This window comes from Notamacropus eugenii, chromosome 1 (genome assembly GCF_028372415.1).
Source record: "Notamacropus eugenii isolate mMacEug1 chromosome 1, mMacEug1.pri_v2, whole genome shotgun sequence".
Taxonomy (NCBI): Eukaryota; Metazoa; Chordata; class Mammalia; order Diprotodontia; family Macropodidae; genus Notamacropus; species Notamacropus eugenii.
Genome location: NC_092872.1, coordinates 53,489,341 through 53,515,262, shown reverse-complemented (window position 1 = coordinate 53,515,262; position 25,922 = coordinate 53,489,341). Strand labels below are relative to the sequence as shown.

The following is a 25,922-nucleotide window of genomic DNA, read 5'->3' as shown; positions in this document are numbered from 1 at the left end:
TTGGGGGAGGATTAGCTGCTAAAGAAAGTCTTGACAGGAAAAAAACATGTATATGATGACATTAGAGAACTTTCCTATATTTATAACTATTATCTTTATTAACAGTGGTTCAAATGATCACATCAACCCTGGTTTCATGAGAACTGAAAGACTAGAAAATCAATTTCAAGAATCAAGAAAATTTCCTGACTTCTAGAATCAATTCCTGTGGGTTTAGGAAGAGTAAATTTTATGCTGATGCCATGAATCAGATTTTTTTATATCACTGTATTTCCTACCCAAGAATGACTCTTCCTCCACTTATTTAGAGCAACTGGATCCATCAGACTTTATTTTAATATTCAGAGGTCAATAAAAACCTGTATTCTTCAGGCACACCTGGACAGGCAGAGGCCAACATGGGCAAGGCTTGTTTGGATTCTGTGCGTCTTCGAAATCGCTGTACAAACTCTCGCTGGCTTTCCAAGAGGCTAAAATTTCTTGAGAAAGTTGTGTCAAACACAAAGTGCACTCCTGTAAAATGAATATCTTATTTAGAAACAAGGAAGGAAGCTTAAAAAACAACAATCCCAATCATGAGTCTGCGTAATTACTTTATATTTGGACCATATATTGCTTGACTGCATCAAAATGGCCAATTTACCTCAGTTTCAGTAAATGCAACAAGCAAGAATTGAGGCTGAATCTGGACTCTCAATTGACTTTGAGTAGGAAATGATACTGCTGATTACACCACAAAAATAACAGTGATCTCAAGTCTTGGTAATGTTATTGCTCTGGTGTTTCTATATTGGCCCAAAAAAAAGAATATTATCTGCAAATGCCCCAGCCTACCCATTGTGTCTGCACATGAAGCATTTTTATAAGAAGCACCATTCCCTTTGTCAGAATGCTAACAGCTCCAAATTGGACTCTGGTCACAAGTGGAACAGATAAAAGGAAGTGTGATTAGCTCAGACCAAGTTTATTAGAAGGGCTGTCTCATCTCACAAATGGGATGAACAGAATTGCAAACGTTTAGTCTGAATTACATTTAGAATACTGCAGACTTGTCAACATGGAAGTATTATTAGATTTATTCTGTTAGGCCTGTGGAGTAAAAGCAGAAGTTATAGGGATGTATAGTCTTAGGATGGAATGCACTATTGCAGGCACAAAGGTTTTTAGGTGTTAGGTGGCTGCATCAGAAGTCACTCATTAGAAGGAAGACATTCCTAGTATAGGGAGGAGTTGGATTAGAAGTTTGGTCACCTTCTAAACCTAACTCCGTGGTTTTGGGATCTTGAGCTCCATATAGTCTATGCAGTCCACTGATAGAGGATTGTCACTGTATAGGAAGGTGCTGCTTCCACTCCCCAATTAGAAGCAGCATAGCACAGTGGGGAGAGAACAGACTTAAAAGACCTGGGTTCAAACCCTGTCACAGAGACTTACTGTGTGAATAACTATTTAAATTTCTCAATCTCAGTTTCCTCATCTGTAAAATGGAGAGAGTAATGACTGTACTAACCATCTCATGGGGCTATATTGTAAGGAGGGCACTTTCAATGCTATATAAACGTGAGTGATAGTTAGCAAAGTTTATGGGACAGTCAAATGGTATTGAACCTAATCTCCCCTCTCTAGCCCAAGTGTTAAAAATCTCTGATTTCCCTGGATGACAGTTCAACATGATACTGATCTGTGCGAGGACGACAAAAACAATGCCCTCTGGGTGACTGCTGACCCTCTCCTGTTGCCTTATGGGTATGGTGATGACCAGAGTGCTCAAGGCCATGGCTTGTGGAGCACAAGTTCTGACCAGTACCGGATAGAGAACCATCAAGCCATAAAGGTGTTGAGAGTGGACCCACTGACAAACTGGGCCCATAGCCTGTGCTCTGGCTTCACCTTCTACCAGAAAGTAGACCACCAGAGGCTGATGAAGAAAATGATGATGACAGTTTGCACAGTAAAGAGATGGCATTACAGGCAGAAGGCACGGATCCCCGCCCTGGCCTTGGAACTGAGTCTGACGCAGGGTGATGATGTGGTTTTCTCACTTGAAAAACGTGGATTGCACTGTGATATTACCCACACCTCTGAGAGCAGAGTAAAGTGCTGTATAAATAAGAAAGCACTAGGCAAATGTGAAATATTCTCAACAGGAAAAATAAATTAATTCTAAACTTGGGAGGGACCAAAGTCACAATTTTAAACTGTTTTGCCTTAAAATGCACTGTCCTTGATCTTCAAAACTGAAACTCTGACTTGAAGTCAAATATAGAATAAATGGTTGAAGTTTAAAAAAAAAATGACTTAAGATTTCAGTCAAGCAAAATGTCAGTGACTAATAGGCATGAGCATACTTCACTTCCCACCTTGATAGTTTGAGGACACCCCCTCATTATCCAAGGGCAACTGGAACAAGGGGCCCCTTTCCCACCTCTGTTTTTAAAGAATGCAGTTAATTTCTTGGCGGTATCTAGAGGAGTCAGTTGAAATCTTGCTGCTAACGACGCTCTTGACTGTGGTGAAACAGAAATGACAACTAGCTTTTGCTGGCTTGGCTCTGCAGTCTGGAAAACGAAAAGTGAAAAATTAGTCATAATTTCAAAAGATAAGACAGTGACTATGCTGACAGAGTACACACATGTCCTTGGCTCTAGGTCAGATTTTCATCAGTTCTACATATAAACTGGACATCAATTAAGTCATTTTGGTTGATCATATCAATAGAAGATACAAGTAATATTCCACAGCGGATTTTCTGAATTCAGCTATAAGCACCATTTTGGGGCTGCAGAATAAATTACTTCACACTAGAAAATTTATGAAGATTCCACTTAGGAAATGTTAAAAAAGGAAGGCAGCTCCTGAAGACTGTTTTGATCCTAGGTTTCTTATGAAAAATGTGTGGAATGTTGAAAACACAGTGTCAGCAGGTAAACTACAATTTGAATCCTACATCGTGGCATTTGATGAAGATATACATTTCAGAAGTTTGCTACCACATACTTTGTTAAAATTTAAAACCTTGTACAGCTCTTCGTGGCTCTGCTGGGTGATTAAGACACTTTCAGCTGAAGTAATGCAGCCACTACAGGCTAAGCAGTCATTCAGAGAGATCTGAGCTTTTTCAAGCTTCCGAGAGCCTCCATCCTGGGGACAATCCAAAGAAAACACTTCGTAAACAACTGACAAATGATACAATTATTTCAGTGTAAAAATGACATAAAAATAATTAACCTTTAAAGAGCTAACAGTCTTTCTGTTCTAATCGTATGGTGTTAGAAACAGATAATTCTCTAGAAAGGTAACAGTAGCATATACATGGTGCTTTATGATTTGCAAAGAGCTTTACGTATGATTCCATCTGAGCCTGAGAACACCTGTGAAGTAGGTGCTAGGCAACAGGGTGAGCGAGGTGAAATGACTTTCCCAGGGTTACATAGCTAATGATCGTGTAACACAGGATTTGAACTCCAATCTTCTTGATTCTGAGTTAGGCACTTTATTCCCTATACTGCCTATTTGCCTCTAGTATGCGGATATAGGTACGAGCAAGCATGATGGTCCTTGCTATCAAGATGTCTGCTTTCTAACAGGGGAACACAACACATAGGCATACCATAATGTTTTCTGCACTAATGCCATTTTGAAACTGCATGAGGGAGAGGAAAAAAGTCCTAGATGTGAGTCTGAGGACCTGGCGGATACTTGCCAGCTATGTGACCGTGTACACTTTACCCCAGCCTCTCAGTTCCCTAATGTATGGACTACCTACCTCACAATTTGGTTAGGAGGAAAGTACTTTGTGAACCATAAAAAACTACAGAAAAGTGTTATGACTAGTGCCACTGCAGCATAACTTCGATGTTAAATCGCACTCTTGTAGGCCGGAACAACTGTGAAGCACTTGACTGCCTATCAACATGTGGTTAGGTGCTGGGAGGGCAGACAGAGAGGAGACAGGTGCAGCCCTCAGGGAACTCATGCTAACAAGGGAGACAAAGCCCACATATATGTAGACACGTACAACATACGCACAACGCAGACACCTCGGGGTGGACAACAAGAATGCCAAGCAAAGGGTAAGCAGCCGCTAAGCTGCCGAGCTCTTCCTCATGATGGTGTAACTCCCTGAATGTGTCAGATTACCCTGCCATTTCTAACACTTCCTGTGGAACCAACTAACCACCTGTACACCAAAAGGCTGTTTTTCCCAGGAACCAATGAATTACTGTAGGTGGGGCCTACTTAAACCCAGAAGGCTGCATGCTTGTGAAAAATGGTATATTCAATATTTCTAAATTTCAAGTTCTAACACTTCATAAAAACTCATTTGGAAACAGCAGAAAAAGACAAACATTCAGATTTCATGCAGCTGCTCTTGGGATTAAATGAAACAGAGTGAACTCAAAGGGTGAAGTAAAAAAAGGAGCAGTGAAATGAAGGGGAAGAGCAGCTATAACCTTAAGTTTAAGTTCACTCCACACTGAGCAGTGTGGTGCAGTAGCCAGAGAGCTGGACCGTAAGTTGGGAAGGCTTGGGTTCAAGTCTCACCTTTGACACAGATGGGTCTTGTGGCCCTGGGCAAGGGCCTTTTAGGGCTCTAACTCAGCTCCGTTATCTCCCAACCTCTTAGTGCCCCAGTGCAGATGATACTTGCACTGGCAGAGGAAATTTCCTCCTCGAGTTCCTTATCCTAATTAATCATATGTCTAAAGGGAGAAAAATGCTAGGTAGAGGTCAGTTTTCTAACAGTGTTGGTGAAAGTAAAAGCAAGTCAGAAAGTACATGTTTGGTTTCTACAATGATGAGAAGGGGAAAAGAATGGTCCAAGGAAAGGTAGAAATAAGAAAAAGGCAAAGGAAAGGCCAAAGGAAAGGCCAAAGGAACAATGACAACCCTCCTTTGGTCTGGTACGGCCTCTAAGGTTACCAGGTGCTTTAACTGATCCCCAAACTCGGAGACAGGCAAGGCAGGGGTTACTATCTCCATTTTACAGAGGTAGAAATAGAGGCCCCTTTAGGTTCCAACTGAGCTCTGAGTCCCAGTCCAGTACTATAATTGGTATTATAATTACTTTGCCTTTTGTAATCCAGAAATTTGAAGAGGGAGAGGGAGAAGGGCTCAAGGGAGAAAGAGACTAAGAACAGAAGAGACAGAAAAGCAAGTTACCTTTCCGGAGTTCTTGGTGATATCCATAAAGCACTTTTCTTGCAATCATCAGGTGAGGCAGGATTATTATGCTTATTTTTACAATGAGGAAATTGAGGCTCAGAGGTAACAACTGACTTGCTGGGATTTTGATTCAAAGTCTCCCCATTGCACCATCTGGCTTCTCTGAATAACACAGGAACTTCTGGTGAGCCTGGCTTTGTAAACGGTACAGCATCTCTGGGAAAGGCTTTACTGACTCAAGGCCACAGATCTGACTGACAAGGACATCTAGGTCCTTTATGGGTCAATATTGTAGCAGAGCTGAGTTTTCACAATAGCTGCCCTTCTAGCTATCTGGAAATTAGGAATTCAGACTTTTCTCTTTAAATGTTACTGAAGAGAAACATAAATACTTCTTCATAAATAAATACATTAGTCCAATGTCCAGTTCTGGACTCCCAAGCCCCACTTTTGGTAAAGATTGTCTTATGTTTTGCTAGATGAAAAATAACAGGTCTTTATCCCCATCTTTAGAAATACAGGAGCTCTGTGGGTGGGGACCAGGTGGATCTGTAGAGTTGTTTCTACCATTTTTGCTACTTTCCCAGAATTTAACATGATGTTACAGTGTTTACTCTGGGGGACAGAGAGGGAAATTTAAAACATTTCTCATTCACCACTGGGGCCTTTACTATACACAACTAAAAGGTCCTTATATTCCACCATATAAACCATATAATCACATGTATAACAAACACTTGTTTGGAGAGCCTTCAATTAGGAGCCATGGACCATTTGGAAGGGAAGCCTTGGGGAGGCTGGCTATATTTAATGCACAAATCTTCTGCTCAAATTTCGTCAAGTGAGCTTGTCAAGCAAGTCAAGTCCTAGCTGTCCTGGTGGTCTATCCTCATCACCTAAGGTGCAAGCACAATTTGAGTTCCTTCTGAATCCTCTATTTCAGGTTCTTAAACTGTGGTCTGAGGACCCCGGGGAGTCCCCAAGACCTTTGTCGTAACTATTTTCATAATAATAAAGATGCTGGAATTTCAAATGTGGTAAATATCAATAGATATAACACACATCAACAAAGTTCTTTGGGGTCCTCCATTTTTTTGATTGTAAAGGAGTACTGTACCAAAATATTTGAGAACTGCTACTAAAAAAATCACTTCTCTTCTCTAGTCACATTCCAACCCAGTTCTTCCATTTACCCTGTTATCTCATGGTCTTTTGTGACCCCTGTTCTACTGTCAATACATTCCCAAGCATACTGGGATTTTAAAACCAACATTCCTTCTAAATTCTTTTCTTAACAGAAACAACTCATATGTAGGAATTACACGCAAAATATACACAAAGGAATTTGGGGAAGGACACTGACAACTGGGGGGCGTGAGATAGGACTCTTGTAGTAAGTTGAGCTGAACTTTGAAGGAAGGCAAGGAACTGTATAAAGCTGATTATGTGAACCCATTCAGTTGATTCAAAAAGCACTTACCATGTGCCAAGCACTGAGAATACAAAGGTCCCTGACCTCAAGAAGCTTACATTCTAATGTAACTTAAGGGAGCTGAAGACATCACCGAGGAGAAGGGCATGGAGAAAGAAAAGTGGGGCTATGCTAGAGGTTTGGGAGATGCCTACACTAAGCTGGCAGAAGGATGATGATCTAGCAAATTAGACAGGGAAGGAATGCTTAGACAGGCAGAAGCAAGAGAGAGCAGCATCACGGAAGTCAAGGAAGCCAAGAACAATGCTTCTTACACAGAGATCTAACCAGGTCATTCCTCTGCACAAAAATCTTTAGTGGTGTTTTATGGCTTCCCAATTAAGGTTCAAATTTTTCAGTCTGGTGTTCAAGGCTCTCTACAACATTCCCCACCTTCCAGCCTTATCTTATTGTTCTCTACCATGCACTCTATGCTCCAGGCACAGAGCACACAGATAACAATGAACTGTCCTACCCTTTGCCATTCCTCTCTATGCCCACAATGCCTTCCTCTGCCCCCTTGGTCTTCTCTGCTTGTCCCTTGTCTTCCTGACTCCTTCAGGTGAATATTCCCTAAGGATCTGCATCCTCAGCGCTTCTCTTTTCTACACTTGTCAATCTTATTTACTCCCCTTGTTTCAAAAATCTCATCTGTGTAGGTGGCTCCCAAATCTTTATCTGAAACCTGACCCTGTCTCAAAGAGTTCCAGACCAACATCTCCAATTACCTGGAGTATTACCTTTACCAAGACGGACATCCCACTGGCACTTCACCTCAAAATGGTCAAAACTGCGCTCATTATTTCATCCAAACCTGCTCATTCTTCTGACTTTGTTATATTAATCAGTGGTACCACTAGTCTCTTGTGGTTGAAAACCTGGTACTTTTGACTCTTTTTCCTTTCTCTTTCATCCCCTATCATCCCAGAAATAACTCTCACACTTACTCCCTCCTCTCTATTATAATGTGAGGATTAAAACTGTTCAACCTACAATAAAAGAAACTGAGGCAGAGCTCTAAGCCAATGGCACTTTATTAAAGGGTCCATGATCCATAAATAGACCTCAGATCTTCCTCATGATCTGAAATGTTCCTTTCTTCCAGGACCTTTATAGAGTTTGATACCCAAATATTCAAAAGAGGAATGGTAAAATACAGAATCCCATTGGTTGACATATGACACGTAGGTTAAAATAAAGCAAAAATGGTTTGTTAGCAGGGTTAGCAGTTGGTTGAAGTAAGGAGTATCTCCACTGACTAGGTGGTCATAAGATGGATGGACTCCTTAGGTTAGGCAGGAGGAGATGGTACAAGCTATACATTTATTCCAAGAATATATGGGGTGGGGTTAAAGTCGGGGGGGCTTACTATACCATGCCACCACCCACACTTATTACTTTGGTCACAGAATTTGAGCAAAACAGGATTGAGATAGCTTTGTCAGCATTCTTCTGGTTGCGCAAGTGTGTTCCACAGCTGGTAAACCAGTAATGAACATTATTTTAAAGTTTGAGGGCCCTTCTATTAGAATCTATATTCCCATGTAACTTATATAAAGTGTGGATTAATACACTGCTTATTGTTTTACTTATTATCAGGTGATTAACTGACATGTATTACTAGATGAATACATTAAAATAAATACTAATAATCATTACCCCTTATAAAATCATAATGAACTAATAATATTGTTTAGAGTTTGAGTAGGGGTTCTCAATGAATTGTTTTTATCATGAAATGCCACCACCCTAATACAAGTTCTTCATAACTACATTCCCTCCAAATTCACCAATCCCACCACTGCTAGATTTATCTTCCTTAAGAAGAAGGAAGCTGTTCAAAATTCTTCACTGGCATTGTACCACCTACCAAATAAAGTTTAATTTCTTTAGCATGGCACGTAAGGCCCTCCATAATGTGGCACAACCCTTTTTCTTCTTTTCCACTTTAATTAGAATTTATTGATTTAAAATTCAATTTTATTTTATTTTCAGTTCCAAATCTTTTCTTTCCTCTTCCCTCTCCCTCCAACGAAGAAGGCAAGAAAAACACAACTCACAAATATGTATAGTCATGCAAAACAAAATCCTGCATTAGCCATGTTCAAAAAAAGAAAAAGAAATGGAAGAAAACGTGCTTTATTCTGCACTCTGAGTCCATCAGCTTTCTATCTGGAGGTGTAATCCTTTGGAATTGTGCTGGTGGGTCAATGTGTTGATCTTTACAATATTTCTGTTACCACACGAAAGGTCCTCCTGCTTTTGCTCTTTTCACTTTGCATCGTTTATCTTCTCAGGTCTTTCTGAAGTTGTCTCCTCCAACATTTCTTATAACACAACAGCATTCCATCCCTCTCATACACCAAAGCTTCGCTCAGTCATTCCCCAACTGACAGGCATTCCCTCAGTGTTTAACTCTTCACCAACACAAAAAGAACTGCTAGAAATATTTTGTAAATATGGGTCCTTTACTGTTTTTTTGATCTTTCAGGGTCCAAGACTAGTTGTGGTACTGAGTCAAGGGATATGCAGAGTTTGGTGAGCATAATTCCAATGGACTTTTCTAGCCTTGTCTTCTGCTATTCCCTTCTAGGTACTTTATCTTCTAGGTGAGCTGGACTACTTGCCACCCCCCTTATATGCCCTAACCTTCTTCATGAATTTGCTTATTGTTTCTCCTTAGCTCTGGAATACCCTGTTCTACTCCCCTGCTTTAGGCAACTCCCTTACTCTCACCCCTACCCATAATTGTGCTGAATTCTCTTTAGCCTTTATAGCCCAGTTCTGGCACCCCCACACCTATGATACTGTGGGTTAGTAGAAAGTTAGCAGAAAGACCTTTTGGCTTGGGAGTCACGAGACCTACATCTTAGTTTCAGTTCTGCCACTGACTAGGCCATCCTCCACAGTTCAAGAGTATTTTTATTAATTGTGGTCTTGTGTTGGGGGAAACGATACAGCTTAATTAAGTTTAGTTATATTATTGTCCTAGTAGGAAGGTACAAAAACACCATGTGAGGTCTTCCATAATTTCCCACATCTGGTAAAGAGCACTTTACTTGCTCCTCTCTTCTACACAAGTAACTGTAATCCAGAATCAGCTGTGATCAGGGCTCCCAGATTAGGCAGTAGAACAACCAGGAAATCAGGGTTTTAGACAACCCATACAACAAAGTATGAGAGCAGAGGCTGTGATAAAAATGAAAACTGTGAGCCAAGTACTGAACTCCTTATCAAAAGAGTAAGGTAAGTAGACGACTGCAATCAATCTCTGACCTAGGTAATAAAGCTGGATAGTCAGGGGTGTGCAGGAGCTAGCTTGGAACTGACTGTTAAAATTTCAGTGTGAGCAGTTACACTTCAGATGCCACAAAGAGCTTGACTTATTGCTTTGTTGTTTGTCTAGACTTAAAGTGATGAAGAAAATGTTAGCAATAATAATAATGATAGTAATAAACTTAAAAATAGGTCATGCATCTATTTCTTGCCCTTAATTAAATATTTACCAGCATTATCCTGAATGGAATGAACCTCAAAGGGAGAGAAGTTAAGTGATGATGGCAAAAAGTGAGTCCAGAAATGGAAAAAGTGTGCTTCCTCTTCCTGCTCAGCGCATGAGAGGAGGAGCAGCTGGTATTGGAAGAGTGGTCAGAGATCAGCTGGTCAATACAATCCAGTGTCTTTTGTAAAGAGCCATGTTTCTGTTAGTGCAAGAAGGTGGAAAGAATGTGAAATGGAAAGATTTAGGACAAAGGGAAGTTTGCCAGCAACTGAGTAGAGAATCCAGAAGTCCCAACTGAATCGGAGGGTAAAGGGTAATCTGGATGGTGGAAGGATTGGGCTGAGATAGATACGGAGTATGGAGAGAGATGGGTAGACGAGGAGTTATTTCTCAGCAAATGGGAATATGCCTACCATAGCTCGTGGGTATGATCAGCCTGATAAGGGCTTCCCATTCCCATACTTGGCACACATCCCTCTGTCAATATGGGCTCTTAAATTATTGAAAAGCCAAATGACTCAGGTGGTCATACAGTCACACCCAACAGCAAAACAGACTAGAACAGGACTCCTCATTTCCAAGTCACTGCCCTTCTCCACTAAATTACATTCAAGTTTCATCCTCAGACACACTTTCCATTCCTGCCAAACAGGAGATTATTGTAGATCTACTTGAGTTATATAATTCCAATCCAAATTATAACCAGGTAAGACTTCAGTGAAGTAGCTTGATTTTAATATAAAGAGTTTGATTTTGATTATATCCTCAGCTAATTATGCAACAGATGTTCACTTAGAATAAGTAGTCTGAGTCTGAAAATCTCACTAAAAAAATTAGAAGAGAAAACAGACCAGTCACTGGCCATATCTTTTTAAAATAGATATCATTTGCTGAACAAATCACATTCATTGTTCAATCTGAATGGACTCTTCCATCCTCTCTTGATTATAAGAGAAGTGTTCTGTAAAATCCAAGGATTGATATCAAACATAAATTACTTGTGTGAAACCAGCATTCAGAGTGCGAAAGCAAACTGGAAGAAAAGAAAAGTGGATCTCAAGATGTTAGTTGCAATTTTTGTGGTGAGGAATGGTGAGAAAATTTCCCCAATTCTTACTTGATTAACTTGGAAATAAGTCCCATCATCTTCAATCTGAATCTTGGCTGTGCCTTTTCCGAGTTTCTTTTCAACTTTCATAGGCTTTATGCAATCCTAGACCAGAAAAACATACAAAAACTCAAATGGTATAAAAGTGAGAAAAATCACAATATCAGAGATTTGTATGTATGTAGAACTGAAAAAGACCCTACGAATCATCTGAATCAACCCTGTTAGTTCCCTGAAGAGGAAACTTGAGGTTCAGTGAGAAGAAGGGACTCACCCAAGGTAACACAGCAAGTGAATGGCAGAACTAGTACAGGGATCCACATTCTCCTAATCCCCAGTCTAATAGTTTATTATTCACTGAGAATACATGTGAACACAACAACAGCTTCTAATTACACAGTGCTGTATGATTTAAAAGCACTTTCCCCACAGCAGCCTTATGAGGAAGGCAGTGCAAATATCATATTTTCATTTTACAAATAAAAGTCATTTTCCCAAGATCAGTCATATAGCCAGTGTACGTCAGGACCAGAACTCAAAACCAGAGTTCTTTTCATTATGCTGCAACGACTACTGTCTGATACAGGCTCCTGCAGAACTGAAGAGGTCTCACATAGCTTTACTGATTATCTTAAAATGCACCGACAAGCACAGACATTATCAAATACTCGCCCTGACTTTTTCATTTTGTATCTCTCCTCTCCAGCCTTTTCCCTCCTCTTCCCAATCAATCCTGAAATAGCAAAAATGAGTTAATTGCCCAGGCTGGTTTTCTGCCAGCAGAAATCCTCAGCACAAGATAAGAGTTGCTTACCTTGTTTTCACACAGAGAACAGTTTTCTAACATTGTGCAGAAACCCAAGGTTATTTAGTTGATCATAAAAGAAGCCCATGAAAGGTTCACTCTGAGCTAGCCAATGTCGGCCCAGCAAGTCTCTATGCCAGCCCCTCTAAAGATCTCGACTTTCCTTTTGAACAGCAGCAAACAGGAGGTGTGGTCACTAAATTCAGGATGACAAAATGCTGCATTTGCTACTGAGAGGGAGGTCTGGGAGAAATGTTTAGAATTTGAAGATCTGGGGCCATCCCACTCCCTCACACTACCCCCCACACCCTGGAAGAATTTCTCTTTTTCGGTTTCTTCTTCCTAGACTCCCCAGGGCTACGGGAACAGTGTCAGAAATCCTTCTTAGCTAAGATGAAAGAATTCCTTCCAGGCATCCGGTTATTTCTCTCGGATAAAACCCCTCTGGGACGAAGGAGAGCACAAAGAGGCAGGGAGGGGGGTTTAACCAAGGAGGTTAAAGATAGACCAAGAGGTCATTCATATATATATATATATATATATATATATATATATATATATATATATGTATATCTATCTATCTATCTATCTATCTGTCTCTATCCATGTATCTATGTATCTATCTATCCCTAACCCTAAATGCACTCTCTATCTATGTATCTATCTATCTATGTATCTATCTATCTATGTATGTATCTATGTATCTATCTATGTATCTTTCTACGTATGCACACACACACCAAAAATCTATACAGAAAACACTTTCCGTGACGACAAGAACTGGAAACAAAACCCAGCCGAATCACCGGGTCCGGCTAAACGAAGCGTGCTCTATGCATGACAATATTACTGACTCATAAAAGGTGAATATGGAATATTCACAGAAGCATGGGAAACCACACGCAGCACACACGTATTTATACAGTGACCACGACAATGGAAAGTACAAAAAAAATAAAAACTAAATGTTGTGTAATTATAACGACCAAGTTTGGACTGGAAAAGATGCACTTCCCTCCCCTCCCTGCAGAGGTGAGGGGCACACAGTCTGACACCGTTAATGTCTGAATGGGCTTTGCTTAATGGCTTTTATTTCTCTTTTAAACAAAATACAAAGGATGGTTCAATGGGGAGGGGATATCGAAGGATGGATTTAGAAATGGCAGTAGCGTAAAAAGGAAAGGGAGCGATAAAAGACTTTTAAAAAGAAAAAGCCCAGAATCTGGCACCGGCCCTGGGCTGGGATCCTGGCAGGGTTCGGACCCAGTCACCGTAATACTAGTTCACATTTCTAACTTCCACGCCCGTCCTCGGGGTGGCGCTGTGAGCGGAGCGGGCCCCGCGTTCCCGATAGGGCCGCACAGTTAATGCTCCAGGTGCCTCCACCGCCCGGCCCCGAGCCCGGCCGACCGCTGAGTCACCGCCAGCGGGCCCGCCCGCAGCAAGGCTCCAGGCCCCGAGGCCTCGGCCGCTCCTCCCAGGCTCCTTCCGGAGAAGGCCGCGTAACCTCCGCGGCGGAGGGAGGCGGCCCAGCCCGAGGCCGCTCGGCCTCGTACGGAGCGGGAAACTGAGGCCCCGGCCTGGGAACTGAGTCGCCCTAAGTCACGTGGGAAGCGGCACAGCCAGCACGGGAAACCCTAACTAGTGACCAGGCTAAACCCCTCGGTGGGGCAGGAGCCCTGGCTTAGGGAGTCGGGGGAGCTGGGTGCCAGGGCGGGTTCGCGGAGACGAGGGGGTAAGTCTTTTCTACTGTTAGAACCCGGTTTTCCGCATCAGTGAAATGGGCGGAACGCCGAGGAGAGGCCGCAGCGGTGCAGTTCTAGGAGGTTAGGCAGACAAGCCCCGCCCCCGGGCCGAAGAGGCGTGTGGGAAAATGCCCGGGCCCCATGACGTCACTAACAGCCCTTCTGCCCCATCTCCGGCGCCCCCGTTCTCTTCGCGCCGACCCTCCCCACCATCGGCTACCAGGCTTCCCTCCTGCCAGCTTCCTCCCCCCGGGAGCTCCTGGCCCACCTGAGACGGCCCGATGAAGTCGTCCAGGTCCGTTAGCTGCAGGGCCCCGCTGAAGGGCGACGCCATGACGGCCACACTGCTGGGTGGCGCTCTGGCTCAGACTGGACTGTCGTCAAAGAGCTTGCCGGAAGGTTCATTTCCGCCACACTGCCGTCAAGAGCTCCTCACGCACGCGCGATCTCCTCCCCCGCTCCCTCCCCTCCTTCTCTAGAGGTCGTGCGCCTGCGCAATGCCTGCGCCTCTGATACCCCGCCCTTGGCCCCTCCCCCCACCTTCTCCTCCGTCCTTTCCTAGCAGCGGGCGGCGGGGCGGTGATCGTGGGCTTTTGTTGCGCCCCGCGGGTGTCTCGCTCTCCTCGTTTATTATTGAGCACTCTCTCAGCCCGGGAGAGCCGGAGAGAGGTCAGACATGAGACCGCCAGCGGGCCTTTATTAAGCGCGTCCTCTGTGACGGGCCCTGGGTATAGAAATCCCCAAGTGAGAGGCTTCCAGGCCGGGCAGCGCAGGCCGTGCACGTGGATGGCGCACTGCCCCAGGGCGGGGGCATCTGGTGTAGTTAAATCTGGCCCCAGACCCTGGCCAAGTCCTGCCACCCTGCTTGCCTCCGTGTCCCCAGCTGTAAAGTGAGCTGGAGAAGGAACCACTGCAGCTCCTTTGCCAAGAAAACCCCTGGGGGACCCTAAGAGTCAGACCCAACTGGACCCCAAGGCTATTGGGGGGTGAGGGTAGGAGCCAGTATCTGGGGCTTCCTAGCCTGGAGCCCTCAGGCTTGTTCTGTAAATATCCTGGTAACTATTGAAACATAATTAGTGTTCTTTGTAATCCCAAGCCTGCCACTTTAGGCATTTAAGAACGTTATTCTGAGAAGCAGTCCTCAGACTGGACTTCACTGGACTTCGAGAGGGGTCCAGGACACAAATGGGTGAAGAAATCCTGGTGTCAAAGGCTGTGCTTGAGATGAGCCTTGAAGAGAGAGAGGGAGGGAGGGAGGGAGGGAGAGCGAGGGAGGGAGGGAGAGAGAGAGAGAGAGAGAGAGAGAGAGAGAGAGAGAGAGAGAGAGAGAGAGAGAGAGACAGAGGAGAAGAGAAGGCCCATGAAGGGGGAGAAGGGTAGGGAGGTAGGAGCAGTAGCAAGACTTTACTGTATGTGAAGGGACATAATGGGAAGAAGGGATGGAACCCTGTTGTATGAGAACTGTAAGAGCCCAACAGAGTTTTTATTTGTCAAATTTTGTCAGTTTATTGGATCCTAGAAGTAATAGGGGGGCCACTCTATTGTAGGTGAGTTCCATCCGTGGTCAGATTTCTGCTTTAGAAGAAATCTTTCCATCCACTTTACATTATAGATGGGATATGATTCTTGCTAATGGAGAGGCAGAGGTTGTGAGATCAGAATTCAGCACTGGAAGTCTCTTCTCAGGGCAGAGCAAAAGAAAAACTCATCCCAAGACCTGGGGGTCGGAGGGACAGCTGCAGGATCACCCCTGGATCCTGCAGGACCAGCCCTGGACCCAACACCAGAAGGCTCTGTGATCCAGGTCCTTTCCAGCAAACATTCTCAACAGATCCTGGAAATGGGTTTCAGTGGGTGATGTTCTGTGTATGATGTCAGATGGTATCTTTTCAGGCAATCAAGGCTTAATGAGCTGCATAGCAAAATTTAATAGACTTTAAAATGAGGAGCTGTTCATTATGTAATTCAAATTAGAGGGGGAATCATTAGCTCTGGAAGGACACACCTGTAGGAGAATTGAAGGAAGGTCCTTGACTGGTGACAAATTGGTTGTTCACAGGTTGAGTATTTATAAGTCATTGTGCTGGCATCAACTAAACTATGACTGCCACTATATATATATATATATATATATACACACATATATATATAGTGCATATTGTCTAGTCCGAAGTTCTATATCCTTTTTTCATAATGTATATGAAATGTACATTTTTTTCATAATGTATATGAAAATGCATCAAATTATTTAGGACTTTGCAACGGTTGCTCTAGGGAATGAACTGACGTTATTTACCAAAAAAAGGTATCAAGAGAGCTGTAACTCCTTAAGATAAAAGCTTCCCCAAAATAAGATGCCTTAAAGTCATCCCACTTGGCCATGGCCAGATTAGAGAGAAAATAACTCAGGAGTTCAGTTCTTATTGAAGCATGTTCTGTTTGATTATGCAATCTGCTGGCTCATCATTTTACCTTATTCTGTAAACTTCTGGGAAGATGTCTTGCTATTTCCAGAATTACAATGATTGCACTTCAGCTTGGAAGTCATTTTTGTAGTCCAAGCAGGAATTTTATTTTTGTTTTGTTGCACTACAGTTCCTGGGACTATAGATAAGAGATTTCTGTGTGCTTTCCTTGTCATCCCATCTTGCCAATCACTGCTCTGGAGTCCCTAACCGACCTTTTATCAGAGGTGGGCCTTTTGCTGTATAAAAGAAAAGTCAGTGAGTCATCTTTAGCACTGGACTGCTCTTCCTCCATCTAACTTTCCAGGTGCTGACTCTTCACCTGACGCCATCTCCTCTTAGCTCTTTGCAGTGCTGACATCACATCTGGAATGCCACCACTCCAACTTTGGTGTTTCAGTCCCTCCTGAGACTTTTGGGAATTGCTGTCTCCCACTAACTGATCTGGGATCTTTTATGCTTCTAAAATAAATGGTGGAGAATCATCATTGATATTTCCACGCAGTTTGTAGTGTGGCAATATACCTACTAGCCAACATTGTTCATTTTGAGGGCAATGTTCTTTACATGTTGAAGGTAGTATGATTAATTTCCCTTTTATTATTTTCCTGCAGATGCCAAAAGTAACCTTAAGTCAGTTGGCAAAAAGAGTAAAGGCAATTTAATTTAATTTAACCTGTACTTCCTATATCATAAAGTTATTGTGGGGTATCATGACTCTTCTTAACTAACTCCTTCTAGCTTCAAAGAGATAGGAAGGGAGAGGTCATTAATTCTTATGTTCTAGTATTTAGTGTAAAAGGACAGAGAGAGGAGTCATTAATTCTTATATTCTAGGATTTTGTGTACAAGGGTGGGGAGAGGGGAGTCACTAATTTCTGTATTCTAGGATTTAGTGTACAAAGGGGGAGAGGGGAGTCATTAATTCCTGAATTCTAGGATTTAGTCTTCAAGGGGGAGAGAGGATTCAATAATTTTTGCATTCTAAGATTTAATCTACAAGTCTCCGTTTCCCCATTTTAAAATGCTGAGGAAATTAAGTCTCAAGAGAACTTTAAAAAGGTCACACAATCAAGTAAATGTGAGAAATAATGGGCCTACCAGTTCTGAACTGTTTCTGATTCGTTCTAAATCTCAGGCTCTTTTATTATGCTGCTCAGCAGGGTGACCAGCTCTACAACATAGTACAATGAGGATCTGAGTTCAGTTCATGTCCCTGTCGTTTACTTGCTGTGTGACTGTGACTAAGTTATTAATCTCTCTGAGTATAAGTTTCTTCTGTAAAGTGAAGATAACGAAATCTACGTTACTTACCTCATGGTGAAACGTGGACAAACTTAGGAGTTTCCAACATGGGAAACACCAGGGGGTGTCAGGGATCTATCCACAGCTGACTCTTATAACCCAATTCAAGAAGCATCTATTAATTGTATATTATGTGCCAGGCAACAGGGATACAAAAACAAGGCAGTTGCAGCTCTCAAAGGACTTACATTTAGTGTGAGCACAGAAACTATATGATATGCACAAAATAAATACAAAGAAATTTGGGGGGGAATCAAAAAGGCCTAGATAGTGTTTGAGATGAGCCTTGAGGGGAGCTAGGGATTCCAAGAGGACAGGGAACCATCAAAGGCATGGAGACAGGAGGGGAAATCTCGGTGGGATTCAGATTGATGGCATTATGGATTTGGGGCCAAGCAAGCAACTTGGGAACTAAGCTGTTTTGGGGGCATAAATCCTTCTGGAGATCCGGTACCTTGGACTCTTGTCTGCTCCTTAGACTTTGCTTGCCTGTTTTAGCCTTTGGATTCTGATGCTTTTGCATGCTGATGCATATTTCTAGATCTCAACTATGTCTCCTGTTTCTGCCCACTCCTCTTTGCAGGCCCTGGCTGTTTGTTGTCTGGTAATAAATGACCTGGTCCTCCCTGTATGGTCATGGTTCATCCTCACCCCTTTCACACCAGTGGGCAAGGGAGAAGAATATGGTAAGATTTTTGTGGGAAAAGTGCTTTGTAAATTGTAAAGTGAAAGAAGACTAAATCACATGGCCCTCCTAGTCACCTTTTATACTATTTACAGATAGATGTGATGGATGTGTTTTGCCTGATGATTTGATTTTATGGACTCTGTATAGTTCGATAAATATGTTCTCCAATGTTGTGTGGGATTAAGGATGTGCGGAAGTAATTTTATAGCTGCTTTTAAGGAAAGCAGCCACTTCAAAAAGTGATGTATTCAAAAAATAGCGGAACTGTTATGGCAGTCTATACACATTTCTTAAGTGCCTACTGTGTGCTAGGCACAGTGCTAAACCCTAGGGACAAAAAGAGGCAAAAGACAGTCCTTGTGCCCAAAGAACCCACAAGCTAATGGTATTTAAATTTAAACTTAATGTCTGTATATGTATGTATATATGTACATGTGTATGTATATGTCTATAGCTGTAAAGAAACATATCTAGACTTTATTGTAACCTTCTGGGAGTAGGAGGAGGGAAAAAAGAACAAGGTAAAAAAGTGCACAGCAGAGGATAAAAGAACTCACAAGGAAGCAAAGAAAAGATGGACAGTTTTCAACACAAGTATTATTTATCATACAGGCTTTCTTGAAATGAAAATATATTGTTATATAATTTGAATCCTCTCTTATGCTCTGCTATGTACATGACATACTTTTTTTTTAACTTTGCATTTAAGTTCTAATATTTAAGTTTACGATATGTTTTGGGTTCTTTTTTCTTTTCTGTATTTGTGTTCTGGTGTTTGAGTCTAAAATAAAAAATTAAATATAAAAAATAAATGTAAACTTAAGTGATGGAGCCATTTAAAATGGCATAAAGGGAAGTAGACTTGTATACTATAGGGGTTGCAAGTGCCAGTTGGGTATGCAGTGGTGGTGCTATAGAACCACCATTCACCTCTGATTAAGTTTCTTGGTTTCTGTAACCTACAGGGAAGCGGGCAGTCAATCGACTGACTAACTAGCTAGGGAATGTAGGCTCCCCCTGCCCCCAGCTACCAGGTGGCACTACCCTTAGACTACTAGCCCAGTGATAACGTCAGTAGGTGTTCGTTGCATATTCATGGACTTTGCCAGCAGCTGCAGAATCCTTGCTGCTCACCCGAGGGCACTTGACAGCAAGTCAAATACTTAGACTGCTTCACCCGTTGTGTGAGTTCTCCTAGGCTCCTGGAGCAAAGTGGCTAGCAGTGGGGTTCTGTGTAGGTCTAGAAGTATGCTAAAAAATGAGTAAAATGAGTAAAAAAAATCTCTCATCTCTGTTCTGAGCTTTAGGGAAACCTCCTGCTTACTGACCCCATTCAGAGAAAAAATCTTACCTTTTTAAGGGCTAAGTAATTTATTGGACCAAAGTAAGATAAGCTGTAGATTCCCCTCTGATCCTTTTGTTGGGCACCATTACTATTCAGAACTTGGGGAGGTGGATCAAGGAAGGTTCAGTTGGCTTGGCAAGAACATGGTAAAAGCAAGAGGGAAGCATTAGAGTTTGGAACTGCCTTCCAACCCACTGCACCAGAGTCAGGGAGTTCCACTTCAGTGACCAGTCCCTTTAATCCCTTCTTGTCTGGTCCCAGCTGATCCCATCCTTCTGGTTCCACACTGGCCTCAGATTTTCACCTTCCAATTCCTGCTGTGACTACTACACATCTCCAGGATTGGTCCCAGTTCTTCCTATGTGCTGCCCAATTTAGGCTGGAAGAGTGCCAGGAAGAGGGTTAGGGTGTGAGGAAAGGGGTGTTCCTCTCCCCCCACTACTGTTTCAAGACTGCCTTGTTATACCAGGAATTTCCAGTTTCTCAGAATATTCTCTGCTTCCAGATGTATGGAATAGTGGAGTGGGAAGGAGTCCTCTGTGCAAAGCCCTTGAAAACAGTCTGGGGTAGGGTGGGGGAGCAGAGCAGGGTTAACCCTTTGAGCCCTCACACAAAATATCACGCTGATTTTTGACCTCTCGGCAGCTTCATTTTGGTCTTGAACTTAGACCTAGGTGGTTCTTGCAAACCTGATCATACTAGAATGGGGCCATCTTCAGTCATTCTGATCTGTAGCTTGCCACTGGACGTAGATGGCTCTGGAGGAGAAACTAAGGCTGGTGACTTTCCACAGCCCTCCCTTACTTAAATTCAATTTACTTGCAAGTTATGGGTGTCAACTTCCTGACAGCAGCAGCAATCATACTCAGAATAGGAGACCCACTATTGCCTTGAAATTTAAGGGAGCTGTCTTCCATCAAGTAGAAGGAAATAACTATCTCACACTAACCTTGTGAGACAGGCTGTCCTTGACTTACAAACACATGATTTATGAATAACCCATATGTTTCTGATCAACTATGGGCATAAACTTTAGCTCTGACTTAATTCTCCTTCACTTGGAGAAAGACTGATTGAGAGATACTTTCTCTCACGCAAAGAAGCAATCATTGTTTTTCTTACCAAGTTCCTCAATCTTCCTTTCCCTTACTCTTTTTGTTAGGAGGTGAGTAGTAAAGGGTTGCATTTCTAGCATCTCAAGCTGGAATTCAGGATGCATTTCCCTATAAAAACAGCTGTATAGCTAATTAATTAGCTTCTGATCTTTGGTATACTTAGTGTAAACCTTACCTAATCCCATAAACATGAGCGACTCATGTTTGTTTGTTTTTTTCATTTTAAGCAAGAAGTTTATTTAAACAACAAGATGTTTGACTTGAAGGGAAAACTATCTAGGATCAATTTCTATATAGTAATTTATCCCTGCTGAGAGACAGAGATTGCCCTACGTGTACAAAAAAGTTATAAAATCATCCTTGGTTTTACAATAGTAAAAGAAAAACATTGAAATTATCCAATCAAACAAGGCATGTAAGGATTTTTTTTGTGTGTTTTTTGTTGCTGTTGTTAAACAGAGCAAAATAACTTATTGGAATATAAAGATAAAAGTTGAATGAGCATGCCACTAAAGGAGAAAAGGGATATTTTCACAGAACCAGTTTGTTTTTTCCCCTCCCCATCTTCATTTGATGTTGATCAAAACAACTATCGGCCATTTAGTTAAAAAAAATATGCATTATGCCTGTGTACACACACCAGTTACTGTATGTACAAGAAAGAAATGGGGGAAGGGAATCAAAGAAGAGAGAAAACTATACTGCAGTAGTCAGGAAGTGGATGAACCAAGTCTTGGTTTTCTAATTGTGCATGTATTGATTTCCTTGGGAGCACAGTTCTGGAGTAGAGTTATAGATTCTCTTTTTAGTGAGTGCCTGCTGCCTGCTGCTGGAATACATCAGTTGTATCTTCATCCTCCATTTCCAACTGTGCAGGTGTGTCTGTTTCATTGATTGGTTGCCCATCAAATCGGAATTTGATCTGCCTCATGGACAAACCTTGTTGTTCACAATAGGCTTTCATTAGTTTTCTAAGTGGTGTGTGTCTCTTAATCTTAAATTGCATCACTGAATCATCTTGTCCGTCACCTTCAAATTAATGTGGTCATGGTTTTCAGTCTTTGACTCTTTCCTTCAGCTTTTTGTTGGCCATGGTGAGTTCTGGGGTCTGCTCAGCTGCCGTTTCACAGAAGAGGCACCAGGATGGTGTGCTCCAAGGGAATGAGGGAGAAGCAGCAGCGGCAGGGCAGGAGGAGGAGGCAGAGGAAGATGATGGTGGTGATGGTGAGGAAGAGGAGCAGGAGGATGATAATGATGAGGATCAGTTATTTTCTGTACCTCTACACTAGCTGTGAAGCTGTAACTGGGCAGACTGGCATGGTGGATCAGAGGTTTGACCCAGGCTGGCATTGCTGAATACTTTTACAAAGAGAGGTCCTTTTAATCCCAATACTCTTGGGTTCATTAACTAATTTGTTAAATTTTATTATGGATCACACATGGTGGCATACACATAGGCATACAAATGTTTGTTTGAATGAATGTGTCCATGAGACCAGGTTTTTTATTGGGGGGGGGGGCGTTTGAGGTATTTGGCATACTCAGATGACTCTAGAGGAATGAGAGGAAGCAATTGAGCCTAGATCACCATGATTCCTGCACGATGATCTAGCCTTTAGCCTAGCACATAGGCCTGTAGTAGCATAAGCACAGCAGAAAGCTCAGACCAAAGGGGAACTTGTGGTTCAGTCCCTCTAAACCTAAGGAGTATCCAAATGGGCTAAGAATGACTGAGTCCAGTCACTGAAATTCTCAACCATGTGCAAATCAATAGACCCAAACCTAGGTCAGGAACTGGCAGATCTTGGGCCAAGAGGATAGAAAACATACCTCTTCCTTGGATCACACCACTTTGGGAGCCCTAAAAGCTTGTGGGCCCCCAGACTGAGCTATGAAAGCATCAGAAAAACTGAAAAGGACAGAAGCACAGGCTTGACACCCTCCTCCTCACATCCTCACCCACACCCACACCCACACCCTCAGAAGTGCACAGAGCCTGGCACTGACATAAAATGGAAAGTCAAGAAGCAGGTTGGAAGAATGAGAAAACAAAAAGGGAATGTGACCATAAAGAGACACTCAAGACACAAACATAGAAGAGAATGATTTGAAAACATCTACAAGCAAAATTTCAAAGATAAATGTAGCTTGTATACAAAAAGATTTAGAAGAGTTAAAACAAGAGTTAAAAAAAGAGCTAAAAATGAAAAAGAGCCATGGAAGAAAGATCTGAAAAAAGAATCATTAGCTTGGAACAAGAGGTACTGAAGAAAATAACTCCATGAAAACTAGAACTGGTGAAATGGAAGCTAATGTTCCTATGAGACAACAAGAAAAAATAAAACAAAACCAAAATTTTGAACAAAAAAATCAAAGAAAATGTGAAATGTCTTAGAGGAGAAAACAAACCAACAAGAAATAATAAAACAAAGCCAAAAGTCTGAAAAAAAAACAAACAAAGAAGATGTGAAATGTCTCAGAGGAAAAAACAAACCAACTTAAGAATCATTGTGCTACCTGAAAGCAATGAACAACAGAAAAGAGCCTAAACATTATATTCCAAGAAATCATAAAGGAAAATGCTCAGATATTTTAATGTAAAGCAGGACACCAGAGAACCCACCAGCTGTCTCCTGAGAGACTACACAGTGGCAGAATCAGGATTGGAGCTCAGACGTCCCACTCCAGCACACTTTTCCATATACCACAATGTGACCGTATGGAATAACCACAGGACAATAAACACAACACTGGAAATATGTCAAATACGTGGTTCCTTTCTGTTGAGATGTTCTATATTTGTCAACATGAAGCAAATCTTACAATACCCACGTGAGGCAGAGAAAGCTGCTGCAATGAAAAGTTACACAATGTATCTTTATACTTTGCATTCAAGAGACAGGTGGCAAATCACTTTTGCATTGGGTGGATTGCAATTTCTCTTCTGTGTTGATGTTACAAATGAGATGGTACTGTCATATATTGTAAGACAGTTAATAAGCCTCTAAGGAAATCATTACTCCACCGAGAGCTAGGAGGATAGTGTAAGAAATCTGGAGCTTGTTTTCTTTGGTGAGGGCTCCTTCCGCTCTGGAAATGGGTGGTGCTGAAATAGAATGAAGAAAAACGTCGGATCACTGAGGGCACAGCTGTAGGGGACGAGGCACTTCGGAAGAAAAAGAGGAGCTTTGCCATCTGGTTCTTTCTTTATAACAACACTCATTTTCTCCTCGGGAGAAATGTAACTCTAGGAAGCAAATCAATAAAACAACATCCTTATTGAATGCTTCGGTCCAGCTCTAGCTAGCTCCGCTCCTTTTAATGGAGCGTGTTAGCCTTGGAATCAATCAACAATCCTTTATTAAGCACCTGTGATGTGTCAGGCACTGCTAGATCCTGGAGATAAAAATAAAGACTAAAAAGAAAGAGTTTATGTCCTCAAGGAACTCCCATTCTATCAGGAGAGAAAATATGCCCACAAATAAGGATACATAGTGTATACAAAATAAATCCAAGGTAGCTTTGGGAAAGAGGGAGGGCGTTGAAGCTAAGGGGAAGGCTAAGAGGTATTGAAGTAGATCTACCCATTTCATGGATAAAATCCATGAAACGCCATATAAAAATAAGCACAGAAGGTTAACATTCTTGCCTTTCTTTGCATCCTCAGCACTTAGCACAATTTCTGGCGAATAGTAGGCATTTGATAAATATTTGTTGACGGATTGACTGAATCAACCAGGTTAATCTTCAACCATTGGCTTAAACCAGTGACTCAGCCTGACATCCTTTTCCTGTAGAGCTCTCTGATGTCCCATCTCTGAACTTTGTATTTTGTGCCCTTTTAAAGTACTAATCACTTTATTTTATATTACAGCTATTGATGAATATATCTTTATGTACACATATTGTTATGTATAGTTATGTTGGGGTAAATATATATGTGTATACATATGAGTAAATATATATAGGAATAAACATATAGTTATGTTAGAGTAAATATATGTATATACGAGTATATATGGATATGGATATAGATATAGACATAGGAATGTATATTGAAATATATAGGAGTATATACAGACGCACATGTATAGTTATATATAGTTATGTTGGAGTAAGTATAGATTTATGAGTGTGTGTATACATACATATATAGGAATATTTATAAACACACATATATAGTTATGTTAGAATAAATTTATATAGGAGTATATATAAGATATATATTGAGTATATACATATATGGTTATGCTAGAATATATATACATATAGGAGTATATATATGTAAACACATATATAGCTACATGTAGTTATGTTGGAATAAATATATAGATATATGATATATATTGAGTACACACTCATACATACATATATATAAATACACACCTATGCATACATATATATGTCTGTACGTATATATGTATATGTACATATGTATATAGTTATGTTGGAGTATAATTGTGCCATAGTGAATAGAGTGCTAGGCTTTGAATTAGAAAGACCTGGGTTCAAATACTACTACAGATACTTATCTGTGTGACCCTGGGCAAGTCACTTAAACTTTCTGAGTCTCAGTTTTCTCATCTATAAAGTGGAGGTGATAATAGTTATACATCTTGTAGGGTAGTAATGATGGTCAAATGAAATAAATTATGTAAACTTTTGCAAACCTTACAGCCGTATATAACTGTTAGCTATTATTGTGTGTATCACTCCTATCTGAAATTCATCCCTTCCAAAAGACTTTGCAATTTACCTGTAATATACTTTGCAACAATGACAACAAACATCCCCCAATTTGTAATTGCTTATCTATGTATGTGTTAAATCCATCCAGTAGAATGAAAATTCCTTTGAAAGAAGGACTAATTTGTTTTTGTCTTTGCTCCTTCAGCACATAGCACAAAGCTCCATATATCATAGATTTGTAGATAGAAAGAACCTTTGAGAAAGTACAATTTGACTTCATTTTACAGGTGAGGAAACTGATTCACTGAGAGGTTAAGTGGCTAACCCAAGGTCATACAGGTAATAGGTGGCATAGCCTGGATTTGAGTGCAGAGTTTCTGACTCCAGAATTGATGTTTAATACATACTTGTTGAATAAAATCTTATCCTGTCCCAACTTTTTCCCTTCTTCCCATTAGATTTGGCATTACCTGAGGACAATTTTCATATCTTACTTATCTTTGAAATAATAATTGCTG

General features: G+C 41.4%; 2 protein-coding genes and 1 long non-coding RNA gene across 8 annotated transcripts in view; 1 reads left to right on the top strand and 2 right to left on the bottom strand.

Moving 5' to 3' along the window:
- CIAO3 (cytosolic iron-sulfur assembly component 3) overlaps positions 1-14,158 on the bottom strand; it is a 28,697-nt gene extending 14,539 nt beyond the window's left edge. Inside the window, exons 1-5 of one of the 5 annotated variants that reach the window (XM_072601249.1) lie at positions 14,066-14,158; positions 11,257-11,352; positions 2,998-3,141; positions 2,426-2,558; positions 379-513 (exon numbers count right to left, since the gene is read on the bottom strand). In XM_072601249.1, the coding sequence (XP_072457350.1) occupies positions 379-513; positions 2,426-2,558; positions 2,998-3,141; positions 11,257-11,352; positions 14,066-14,131 (574 nt within the window). In that variant the 5' untranslated portion in view covers positions 14,132-14,158. Of the gene's footprint in view, positions 1-378; positions 514-2,425; positions 2,559-2,997; positions 3,142-5,163; positions 11,173-11,256; positions 11,353-12,061; positions 12,530-14,065 lie in introns of those variants that run through there. The other 4 variants (XM_072601258.1, XM_072601265.1, XM_072601283.1 and 1 more) reach the window with 4 other exon arrangements.
- Positions 14,159-14,246: 88 nt separating this feature from the next.
- Positions 14,247-25,922, top strand: part of LOC140499655 (uncharacterized) — a 44,298-nt gene continuing 32,622 nt past the window's right edge. Inside the window, exons 1-2 of the long non-coding RNA XR_011965504.1 lie at positions 14,247-14,466; positions 18,151-18,253. This is a non-coding gene — a long non-coding RNA (uncharacterized lncRNA). The remainder of the gene's footprint in view (positions 14,467-18,150; positions 18,254-25,922) is intronic.
- The window catches only part of LOC140499578 (mesothelin-like), a 31,659-nt gene continuing 29,022 nt past the window's right edge, over positions 23,286-25,922 (bottom strand). For both annotated transcript variants that reach the window (XM_072601198.1, XM_072601188.1), the window contains exon 20: positions 23,286-23,821. In XM_072601198.1, coding sequence (XP_072457299.1) covers positions 23,709-23,821 — 113 coding nt within the window. In that variant the 3' untranslated portion in view covers positions 23,286-23,708. The remainder of the gene's footprint in view (positions 23,822-25,922) is intronic.